The sequence below is a fragment of the Falco biarmicus genome, chromosome 10 (genome assembly GCF_023638135.1).
Source record: "Falco biarmicus isolate bFalBia1 chromosome 10, bFalBia1.pri, whole genome shotgun sequence".
Taxonomy (NCBI): Eukaryota; Metazoa; Chordata; class Aves; order Falconiformes; family Falconidae; genus Falco; species Falco biarmicus.
The window spans coordinates 13,677,291-13,689,513 of NC_079297.1; the positions used below are offsets into that span (position 1 = coordinate 13,677,291).

At 45.4% G+C, this 12,223-nt stretch overlaps 1 protein-coding gene across 5 annotated transcripts in view; it reads left to right on the forward strand.

Moving 5' to 3' along the window:
• Positions 1 to 12,223, forward strand: part of COL9A3 (collagen type IX alpha 3 chain) — a 41,096-nt gene that overhangs the window by 2,891 nt on the left and 25,982 nt on the right. For all 5 annotated transcript variants that reach the window (XM_056354582.1, XM_056354579.1, XM_056354580.1 and 2 more), the window contains 6 exons: positions 4,425 to 4,460; positions 5,063 to 5,134; positions 5,966 to 6,019; positions 10,498 to 10,533; positions 11,135 to 11,158; positions 11,667 to 11,720. In XM_056354582.1, coding sequence (XP_056210557.1) covers positions 4,425 to 4,460; positions 5,063 to 5,134; positions 5,966 to 6,019; positions 10,498 to 10,533; positions 11,135 to 11,158; positions 11,667 to 11,720 — 276 coding nt within the window. The remainder of the gene's footprint in view (positions 1 to 4,424; positions 4,461 to 5,062; positions 5,135 to 5,965; positions 6,020 to 10,497; positions 10,534 to 11,134; positions 11,159 to 11,666; positions 11,721 to 12,223) is intronic.

Here is a 12,223-nt window from a genome sequence, read left to right on the forward strand (position 1 = left end):
TCCCCAGAGCCCCAGCCTTTGGGCCACCCTTCAGAGGTGGAAGGACATGGAGAACCAGTCTACTCACAAGAGACCTTGTTTTGCAAGAGTCAGAACAGCGAGTGGAGGTGCTGAGTGGCCTCAGGTTCTTTACAGGATCAATCCCCTGTTTTGAGAGAGTTCAGGACAAAGCTAGTGTATGCACAGGGACTCGTGACCCTCCTCGCAACGTAGAAAATTTCTCTTTTGGTGTCTAGGGAGGAAGGGGAACGTAATACATAAGGTCGAGTGCATGGGTACCATGTTTGCCAGAGTCATTGCATGTTCTGTAGTTCAGAGAGAGGTTTATGTGACACTTCAGGGCATCCACATTTCTAGAGAGGCTTCAAGAAACTCAAACATGCAGCGCTGGACACTGCTCTTATATTGGGTTTATTTTCACATTGTCAGTATGGCTATCCCTAACTTCCATTGGGATGTGAGAGGTCAGAAACTGGCTTGTGTGTTGCCAGACATGAGTTGCCTGTAGTGGCACAAAAGGCAAATGAAATGGGCAACCTTTATTTCAGCAGGCAGCTCCTTTTACGTACACCTCCTGCAGAGGCAGAAGGCTACGTACCACAGCACGTACTGGAGGAGAAAAACTTGTCCTGTTACTTTTAATTGAAGTTTCCATAGAAATGAAGAATTTTGCTTCTGTGCCTCTGTTGGATAAGGACTGAAGTTTGTCCAGTAGTTAGTTTATCCACTGATAAAAAGAGCATCAGATGGACCTTCAACAAGACCACATCAAATGCAAAAGGCTGGATCCCCACCTTGATGTTCAGTTTGAGTAGTGCTTGTCTTAGTCTCTAAGCTGCTTATGGAACAGGGCAGGGTTTTTTAAACCTCGTCTGAAGGAAGTTTATTGGTGTTGGGCCTTTAAGCAACCTTGAAAAAATCTATTCATTCCATGCAAGTCATTTTCTTTTGGATAAGAAGGTAAAAAAAGATATATGGGTTCCCTGGTGTATGGTGAACAAGGAGCTTTTTTGTCTGCAGTGGTGAGCTTTCATAGTGGCTCTGTGAGCAAGGCTGGTCTGAGGAGAGAACCGCCTTGATTTGCAGCTGGTCCCTCTAAAGTGTCCTTTCGACTAATGGAGACCATTTTACTGAAAAATCTCACTCTGAACTTTTCATGCTACGAAACCAGAGCTGGTACCTCAACAGTTTCTCTCTGCTATCTTTCATGATGTGGTAAAAGGTTTAAGGGGACACCCTGGAAGAGGACGAAGGACATGTGTTCCCGTTGGCAGCAGTGAGCTGTGGAGTCACTGCAGCAGGACGCGAGCGTGGCCAGCAGGTTTCAGGGACGGGTGGCTGTGTTTCTGTACAGAGCGAAAAAGAAGCGTTTGGGAGGCACGAAGCCCTTCAGGCTTCATGTTGTAACCAATTTCTGCGTGTAGGCAATCAGAAAGAAACAAATCCCTGTAATTGTGTTGTTCAGTTCCTGCTTTCTATGGGATATTTGACACCCTAATTCTGGAACGGCATCAGCATCACTTCTGATTGCTCTTGGAAACAGGAGCCCGGGGAGATGCTGGTCACGTGAACCTGCACCCCTTTATCCACTGCTTAAAGCTTTGGAAGGCTGCCTGCGGGACAGGACCAAACAACATCATCTAATTAATATGAAGAACTCAGTCCTGATAAACCAACCAGCTCAGTAAAGTATTTAAGGTGTTAAGTCTTACAGTCTCAGCTTGAGTCTGGAGTTTTGGCTACGCAGGAACAGGCTCTCATTTGAACAGACTTGATCTACATCCCTCCTATGGATATAGGTTGTCAGGTGCCTTGTTCATATGAGATGGTCCAGCTGTGCAGGGACAGGCTCCAGGATGGTTCCTGCTCTTCAACAGGATTGAGTCCTTCAAGGATGATGAAAAAGAAGATGATGAGAAAAGAAGAGATGCAGGGCTGGGGCTAGTGCTGGGCACAGTCATGCAGCCTCCCAGTTTCAGGGTTACGGTTCTTCTGGTAGTACCCTCTGAAAAACTATGGCACTGCTCTGCATTTTCATGGTACTGCATGGAGAGAAGTGGTGGTGTCAGATCTACCACTGTGAAGAATGAAACCATCTTTTCTTTAGTGGTGAGCCTTTTATTTTTTAAAGCACAATTAGAACTTTTGTGGACTATACCTATGCAAGTTTCCTGAAGTCTGTAAGCCACTCCAGCTGGGTCATCTTCGCAGACGGCTCTGGATGAACGCCATGTGGGAAGAGCTGCTGAACAGCCTTTTTGCTGGATGAGTGCTGCTGCGGTGTTCAGCAGTCCCTTACTGTCGGCCGTGAGCAGTGAGCAGCGCATAACATACATCTGAATTATTCAGGATATCTCTGAACAAACCTTGGATGAACCCCATAAGCACAATTTCTAGAAGCTCCTGCTTTCATTCCTACCTTCCAGTGGGAGCTGCAACATTAAGTCCCTCTGAAATATTTTATAGTTATAGCCTTCAACATGCTTCACATTTCATACTTGGTAACAAGCAAAATCTCTCCCTCCCGAGAATAGAAACGGCATGTTATGATCGAAAGAATTAGTGACAAGTTCCTGTGAATTATTTCTGGGGATGTAATTCCCCAAATTGCTAATAAGCAATTGTCACTTTTCAAAAATCAAGCTCCCCCACCACCACTTTCCGTCTCCTGGCTTGACATGCTAAGAAAGCATAAACTTCCTTCCCTCTCACATAGCACCAGGAGAGCATTTCCCTTTGCTGACAGCCTTTGCCTCTAATTCCCAGTGATTTGGCATTAGGGGTATAAACACTGATTAGGCTTTTGATTTAGCTGACTGCAGTTCTGGTGCCCCTGCAGGGTCCCGCAGGGGTCCACAATGGCAGGAGCAAGGTTTAAGATCGTCCCAAGCGGCCTTTGCCGATGCTGTGACCTTGCTGTATAAATTGCCATCGCACAGGCAAGAAAAAATGCAAGGGGCTGGCAACCTCAAGTGATGGAGGAAAGAGTAAACCACCTCTACTGCCATTTCTGTCCGCCTTTTCAAACCATTCATTGCAAAAGAACTGCTCCTTTCATTTCCTTGGCAGGGCTTTTCCCCACCTATGATAATGATAACTATTTATGGAAAACCTGTGAGCAAAGGACAGCAAAGGAGTTGCTTCAGCAAGGCAGAGCATAAAGATCCCTCTGTTCAGTGACCCTGTGGTCTGTGCATTGATCGGTCACCAGTGCAGCACGTAAATCCTCGCTGAAGTGAATTGAGGCAGCTGGTCTTGAGAGATTTGCCCACAGACTTCACAGCTGTCGACACAGTAAATAGAGAAACATGCTATAAATTCCACAACTTTGCTTACTGCCTTCCAACTCCTAATTATCAGGCCTACGATGGGGCTGGTGTTATTTCTAGCCTTGCTGTGTTAATAACCACCCCTTTTACATATAAATTTTCTTCTTACAGGGCATCAGCGTGCCCCTTCCCCTCTGCTTGCCCATGATAACTGAGCCTCTCCCGGTATTTAGTGTACTTACCCGAAAGCCGGGAGGGAAGGGTGCCATCCAGACATCTAGACCTGGGACACAAAGTGATTTTATGTGGGATGAGGTGGGAAACCAAGCCCCAGTCGAGCTCCTGCTATTCACAGATGGTTGCAGCTTTTGGGGCCTAACAATAAAACACAAATATCTTCTTGTCTGGGGTCCACACAAGCTCCTGAATGATGTTACAGCTGGTGAGCTAGAAGGGGTGATTCAAAGGCTGCTTAAATATTGTCTCCCAAACACCTTTAATGCTGTTCTTAAAAGTTGCTTTCCATTAGGCCAGGAAAAAATGAGCGCTTTTGGAATATTATATAAAATACGGGGTTAGTCCAGACTGTGGGGTTGGATTAGGTGGAAATCAGTTGGGGGCTTTGTTCATTTGCTTTTCCTGTCAAAGTTTAGTCATACATAGAAAATTACTGTAGACAGTTTGTTCATTCTTTACCTTCTGATAGTTCCCAACTCCTGGTAGTACCACAGTGTTATACTGGGTCCTGGATACCTGAATCTTATCCTCATATCCCTCTGTTTCATCAGGAAGATGTTTGAACGCCTTGATAGCCCTCTAGCTTCCTCGCTGCCCAACTTGCAGACAAGCCCAAGTGCAAATAATTTTTAAGTATATCTGGGAAAAGGAGGTGCTGGGCACTGTTTGGAAGCACTGGTTTGCTGTGGGAGGCTGAGGATGTGGGGTTCACCACATCTGCTGTTGTGGGCGTGGAAAAAGTTCATCCTGCTTTAGGGGATAGCAGGATCTAGAGCATCAGCTTCGTAAGACTGAGCGTGGTAAATCCTGGAGTGGGCATTAAGGGAATGAGCGCTGTGACGGGTGGGAACACCGTTGTTGCAAAACATCACCAGAAGGAGGTTCAGCGCTAACACCGATGTCGTTTCTCTTTATCAGGGAGAGCCAGGCCCTCCTGGTTTGCCAGGCCCACCGGTAAGTATGTTCTGGCTGACACTGACTTGCTCATCCTTTTGAGAGGGAGACAGTGCAAGAGCTAAGGCTTGCTGGCTCCCCTTCCTCCTGGTCTGCAGCAGAATTTCTGTAAGGGGTCCACAGTGGAGATCCTCAGCAGTGGTCCGGGGGACAAATGCATTTATTTTCCTGTTTCATTGCTAGCGGAAGTTATCCATGAGATGAAGCTCACCCATCCCCAGTATAACAAAACTGGTACCGAGCCACGTGTGTGGTTATTTTTGGCATTGGTCTGAGTCTGCTTCTGCTCCTCAGTCTGCCAAGGGGTGCTCAAAATTATACCAGGTGGCACAGCTCCTTGCTCTGGGCTGCTTACCCCATCCTTTTCTACCCCTTTCTACCCCTCTATTAGGAACAGCTTACAAGTATGTGGAATTGAGCCAAAGCGCTGAAATGAATTTAGAATTCATGGCAAGTTTCATCTCTCTGTAGGAATTCTTCTACATTGCATGGTATAAGATCAACACGTCAACAAATTAACTTCCGTCTTGTAGCCCGTATCAACACATGCCACGTTTCTCTTGTTATTATGTTAAAAATAATTGCCTGATTATCTGATTTAGGGGCCAAAAGGTGCACCAGGGAAACCTGGAGCAGCTGGTGAAGCTGGATTGCCTGGCCTTCCTGGAGTGGATGTGAGTATTTTGTCATCTTAGATCTTTTAAATATTTCATGTAGACATGGGTGCTTCTCTGAAGTGTCTCATCGGCTTCCTCTGTGCCTACTGTAGAAGCAAAGTGCGTCCTAGATCTACCTGTGTCTTGCACATCAGGAGAAAGTTTGAGAGTTGCAAGTATCTCTTGATTGAATTAAGGAACTTGAGAACAGTTTTGAGACGCGTAACTGACAGGACGGTGCTCTTACAGTGAAGCATCGCAGTTCTTCAGAGGTGCAGCGGGCAAGTCTGCAGAAGTACAGGCGTCTTTGAAAGTTGACATTTCTGGAGCAAACCCATTGAGCTCAGTCTAGAGATCCCATCCCACTTGCGAGCCGAGGTGTGCTGCTCACTGCCCTGGGATTTGCCCTGCAGCTCCAGACAGGTGACTGCACACAGTCAAGCTTTCCCAGTTTTCCCATCTTTCCCAGCTTCCCAACGTGCTGCCATGGTAGCTGAGTCTGGGTAAGGTTTTAGCCAACACATTTTTTGCTGCATCAGGCAAGGAGCAGCGTTCAGTCAGCTTCCACAGCTAAGCTGCAACTCCAGAAACACCATTGATAAGACTACTTGGTGGTGTTCATCCACGCTCCCAATGCACAGGGAATGGTGCTGATCATTTGCTTCTGCTCTTTTCCTTTGTGATTAATTACAGAGAGAAATCAGATGGTTCGCCTCTCCTGAGAGCTTGGCATCCAGATGATTTGTGTTGGTGACAGGGACTTCTCATAGCTCTTTTTATTCTGTTTCTCTGTTTTCACGCTTGTTGGTTTGTTGGGATATTTTATTATTTAATTATTTATTTTTACAGGGTTTAACAGGAACTGATGGCCCACCTGGCCCAGATGGGCCTCCAGGAGACCGTGTGAGTACCCCGTTAGATCCTAAGTCTCTTTAAATGAACATTGTCACTGATCGTATTGATTTCTCATTCCTTTGCAAATTGGTGACGTTCAAGTGTTAATTATGGTAACTTATTTATCCATAAACCCTTGAAGAATACTTGGACCCTTGAAATGAAACTCCAGATGGCTTTTCATTAGGCAGGGCACAAGATCCATCTTTTCTTTCACATGGTTTTGAATGGCCTTGGATAGCCTCAGTGGTGGGACTACCGTGCAGAACAGCTCTGGTGATATTTCAAGTATCCAAAAAGTTCCTTGAAGCAGTTGATAGACCTAATTATGAAGTTTATCACAAATGAAGCTATTTTGGCCTTTATTTGCCACCTGAGTATGCATCTCTGTTATGTTTATAATTACTGCTACTGTGTATTAACCGTTTAAACTTTCGCCTTTTGTTAATTCTGGGGCTGTCCATATGGTTGACATTATTAGTTGCCTTGGCATAGACTTCCCCAGCCAGCATAGCAAGAAATGTGTTTTTCTTGCTTCCTGCATATTGTAGCTCTGCTAAAGGGCACCACAGGGATAGAGAAATGACTGCCAGAGATGTTATAGCTGTCCTTCAGATCATCTACAACGGGGCTGGAAAGGCACTTGGGTCTCCTTGGGACATTACGAATTAAACTTTATTGAGCCATTCAGCACAGATTTTTATCCAGCTTGGCTGTTTTCCTGTCTCCCAGTGTGGGAGGATCAAGCTTGTATCTACAGCTGGTTTACTGGTCTCTTGAAGTCAGGGCTGCAGGGATGGGCTGAATATACGTTACAGAGTGCAAAGGTTAAAAAAGGTGGATTTTTCCAGTGTGTTCACTGTAGTTTAGTAATCCATTTGTTGCCCTGAGGAACTACCCAAAGCTCCAAACTGTGAGTTGTTTTCTCATTTAGTTAAAGGGATGAGTGATAGAGCCGTGTGTCTTTGATGCACTGCTCTTCCTTTCCCCGTGTGCAAGGCAAAGTTTGCTTGGCCACTGGGAAGGCTGAGTGGCAGGACCGAAGCATCCTGGTCACAGCTGCAAGCCTCCGTCCATCAGCACTGCGCGAAACACCATCTCCTTTGCTTTTCCTCATGCCCACCTTTCTCCCCAGAGATCCAGGGCTGCAAAATCCCAACTGCTCTGACAGTCTGTGGCAAGAGTCCAGCACCTTCTGGGAACTGACTCCTGATTTTTAAAAAAGTTCAGGACCACACGCAGAAGACACAGTTTCATGGCACTGTTGCATGTTTGGTGGTGTTTGCCCGTGCCCACTTCAGCACACAAGCTCCTAGTTGGTGGGGTAATTGAGCAGGGAATATCTGGGCACAAGAACTTCCTCCTCAGCTATTCAGTATCACACAAACAGTAACTACACATTTTAATTTGACGTGCTTTCCCATGTCTCGTAACTCGTTTGTCAGCATGGGGCAAACCTGGGGCCTGCTGTCATTTATGGGAGCTTTTCAAGGTCAGTGGTCCATCTGGAAAATTGTTTTAATTGGTTTCATAAAAGCCTGGAAAAAGGAAAAAAAGCTCTAAAAGCTTTAGCACTCTGAAAGGACAACATTGTTATCCCAACTTTTTTTCTTCTCCCCAACTTTTACAACATCGTTTGGTCTCCCAGGAATCCCTGAAATCAGCAGGTGTCTGCTTGCTGTTGTGGGACTGGAGTCATGCTTAGCGCTGTAACTTCTTCTAAATAAACGTATTTTTCTGAATTGGAGTGCCCGAGACTGAAGGTGGATAGCATATGGAAGTGGGCTCATGGAAGGCAGTTTTTAGTAATACCTTATTGCTAAACATTTCTTTTCCTCTATATGCCATGCTTCATCAGTCCAACTGTGATTCATGTGTGACCAGGGCCAGTGTACTGTGAAGTCAGCACACCAAAATGTTTTTTATCTTACATATCTCCTGTTGCTATCGGCATCCATTGGCTTTTCTCATGGTTCTCCTTGCAGACTGATTAGATCCAGCCTATTTGTTTTTTCCAATTAAGAAAATCCTTTATTTTTAGCCAGGAATGCTGGGTTCTGACCTTAGTGCTAGATACTGGTGTCCTTCACTGGCAAGTTTTCAAAGATAATTTTTAAGTTTGGTGCTTTACACTATAAGCAATGAGAAGAATGTAATTAGTCATATTTATTTATGACTGTCATGTTAATCAAGTATTTCCTGTGCTCCACAGTTGTATATTCATAAAGTGTATTACTTTAAAGTGAAAAAATTATGGTGAGATTGTTTTCTAATCAAAAGAGAAAGAACATTGTTACCAGGAGAATGAGTTGAGTCAGACAATGTTATTAAAATCGAGGTGTAAATTAGAGCCTCTCCTTTGAACTTAATGGAGTCACATCAGCTTGCTCAGGGACTCGATGATCGTGTCCCAGGAATGTTCACGGCTGCACGCTGCTCCGTACACCCTCAAGGATACCAAAATCCAGGACAGGGAAGTGCCAACGCTTGGCATGTGTGGGCTCTGCCACTCTTTTGGCACCTTGGCTGAAGCAGAAAGGGGCTGCGCAGCTGGTTTCAGTGGGGGCAGGATTAGTGTGTCAGTCAGTAGGTGCCAGGAATTCCGTCTTTTCTTTGCAGGAAATGATCCCAGCTTGTCCCTTACAACCTTCAGCAGGTGTAAGGACTTCAGCCTAAAGATAAAAGTGACTGGAAAAGCAGAGTAACATGCAGCAAGAGAAATGGAGGAGCTGACACTTGCAGCAGAGTTGATTTTTATTGGATTACAGTCTGCTCCTCACAAGACTGCTCCTAATGAGGCTTTGGATCCTCTGTATCTTTTTCCTTAAGCTTAACAAGGGAAAATATTTCTAATCTCATTTGGTATGCAAAACAGTGGGAAAGGACTGGCCTCATCCTGGGGATCACACTAAGCAGCGTCGTGTTGGGGTGTTTTCCACATCTGCCTATCTCCTGGTCCTAGGGGTAGGCACCATTTCATTGCAGCTCAGGACATCGTTCACAAGGTGTTTCTGTGCAGCATTTTGGGAATGTTTGGGAAACAGGTTTGGGCAATCCGGCTGGCAAGAGGCTGAGCAAGCCTCGTGCTGTCATTGCTCTTTGTCCCCTGTGCAAGGGCGTGAGGATTTTGCTGGCACTAGTTTAATGGAAATAACAACACAGTTTGTTCTGTGTTTAAGTCTGTCAACTTTGCCCTCACGATGTGACATTCTGCCTTTAGCAGAGAGCAGCAGCGGCTGAGAACTGTGCAAGTGCGAGGGACGAGCTGCCTGCGTGGGGCTGGGAGCAGCGTGGCTCTTCTGCCGCTCCCGAGCATCAACACAGTGCAGAGAAACTCCCCGTGACAGCTGCAGCCGTGCTGTCGAGCACACTATTATTTTATTTATCATTAACCTCAAATTACACAGGCGTTTCTGCACCTCCACCATGTCTTTTTTTTTTCTTTCCTTTTTTTTTTCTTTTTAAAAGAAAGTGATAAAATTGGTCTGCTCCGATGAGCTACCTGCCTCTGCTTTTCCCTTTCCCGTCGCAGCAACAGCTGTTTTCTGAGGAGGCTCTGAGACCTGAGAGCATCAGCCAGCAATGCACGCCCAGTATCTTAGCTGTTGACCAAGGGCAACCCACCACACTGAGGGGTTTTGTTCATTTTTATATTTCCATTCACTTTCTGTTTCGGAATTACTACCTATAATTAAGTTTATAGTCTGTTGGCCAGTGTCAGTATCGTTGCAGTGCAACAAAGGGATTAAGACTTTCTGTTTTGCAATCTTTAGTTAAGCAGGAAAATAACAACTTCAAGAATGATTTAATTCTAGTCTAAGACATGAGATCACCAAGCTCTAGTCAAGCTTAAGAGTTAAGAATACAAATTGGGAAGAGGAGACTGGGGATTTGCCAAGGAAGCTAGTGAAGAGGCAGAAGCTGCCAAATCTTTGTCTTTGCTTGAAGGGAAAATTTATGAATTAATAAAATTCACCACAGTGAGTCCAAATCTTGTAAATAGTTTCAGATAATTTAGTCATTGGATCTACAATTTGAATGTTTTATGAATGAGACTATTTCAAATGGATGAGATTCAATTTATGGAACGTTTAGATGTTCGTGGAGTCTAATCAGGGGCCAACTGTGACTTGCAGAGGTGTCTATTTAGTCCTTCAGAAGCAACTCATGTTTTAGTCTTTCCTCTTTCTTGACCTGCAAATGGTGAAGGAAGTCGCTGGGCCCGATTCTGAACATCCATCCCTACTATCTTAAAATGTTCTATAATCAAGTCGTTAATCAGGAATGACAGAGTCATTACCGTAAGTTTCTGTCCTTACATTTGTGAACTCGGCTGAGCATTGCCGGGTGTGTGCTGCTTCTGTAAGACACTGCTGGACTTCTCAGGCAGGGACTGGTGTCAAGGAGGGCAGGCGTTGGTGTCTACCCGTACCCATATGGAGGTTTCTGGTTTATCCCTGCTAATTTGCACTGGTTTATTCCTGTAGGGTGCATTAGGACCTGCTGGGCCGCCTGGAACAGCTGTAAGTAACGTCTGGAATAGAGTGTGTAAGGATGGGGTGTAGTATTATGCCAAAACCATCACCAAGAGAGGCTGGGAAGCTCTGTATCCCAAACAAAGGGATCAAAGCCTCAGTGGGTGAAAATGTTGTTTGATGTGTTTAAATATGTATGTATGACCTGTTCTGTTAGTACAGGGTCTGGTTTTAGTCTCTGAGAATATAAAGCAAGCCAACTTGGGATAAAGACTAGCATATCAAATGCTATCAAAATTATTTGACATTAGATAACGTCTAATAAAAATGAAAATAAATAAAAAAGGAAATGCAGATAAACTAGAATGTTTACTTATAACTGTGTCCTCCCACTACCCTGTCACTGTATGTGGCTTTACTTGGAGGTGTCTCAGAGGTAACAGCGATGTAAAGGAAATACAGATTGTTAAAGGCAACAAAAGGATTCATCAAGACTCCAGCTCTGCTCTGATTGCAAATTACAATAATTGGGGACAGGGGAGTGCTAAGAAAACTTAAAAAGAAAAATTAAGCAGCATTTTCTGAGATTTGCTTTGCTTCCTGTATGTTCTGTTTCTAAATGATCTTTTGCTGTTTTAAACGTTCCCAGGGCAAAGGACTACCAGGACCTCCAGTAAGTAAAGAGGCTCTTTCAAAAAAGTTTTAAATTATATCCTAGCTTTATTGGATACTCTGAGCATTACACACACCCCCAGCCCCCGGCCTTGGGTCCCTCTCCTGTGCCAGGCAGAGGGATGTGGAGTCCTGTGGATCTGCAGCCTCGTAGGGTGTTTATGCTCACCCTGACCCCAGGGAGGCTGGCACTTCTGTGAATTCAAGGCACAGCAGCCTTCTAATCGGTGGAAGTGACCGGTTCTGGGGCACCTTTTGTTTGGTGGCTTCCTGGCGCACCTCCGAGCTGCCCTGTGTCAGAGGGGATGCAGATGTTGGCAATGTGGTGGAAAGAGTGTGCTGCATGGGGAGGTGGGGCAAAAAGACAGATGTGGTAACCTGATGGTCTGGGTGCAGGATTGAGCTCCTGGGGGGGATTAGACAAATAAGTACAGCCAGACTGTTTGCCCCTGGGCTTTGGCAGCTGTGTGAAGTCACCGTGGGTAAGCACTCTTCTCTCTGTTCAACAGGGGCCTCCAGGACCCAGTGGGCTCCCAGGTGGAAATGGATTTCGGGGTCCTCCTGTGAGTTTCTCTTACCATTTGATCCGCATTTACTGAACATGCCACAACCGCAGAAGAATGAATGAGGTTCATTTCTGGTCTCTCAACCCATTCTGGAACCATGATGCACAAGATGCTACAAGCCCTACTAATGCGCAGGCAATGCTGTTCCTTCCATCAGCTTATGTGGGGTCACCCCAGTCAACCAGTGCCATGCCAACGATGTGCTCCTGCTCGCAGCCATATCTTGCTTTAGCAACTATGAGTAAGGACAAAAGAGCAGCCAGTGTCACGAGAACATAGAGTAGTTACCAGCTGGCATGTACTTTCAGCATCCTCAAAAGAAGCGCTGCACAGAATGGGTCCGATCTGACGGAGCCCGTTCTGCAGAAGCATACCATCAGGTTTGGGTGCCCACAGCTCCACTGGAGAAGTACAGGGCCAGTGGAAACAGGGATGTGGGTGCAGGGATACGTTCTTCTATCCTACTCCCTACAGCATTTGCTGTTCTCTTTGCAGTCATA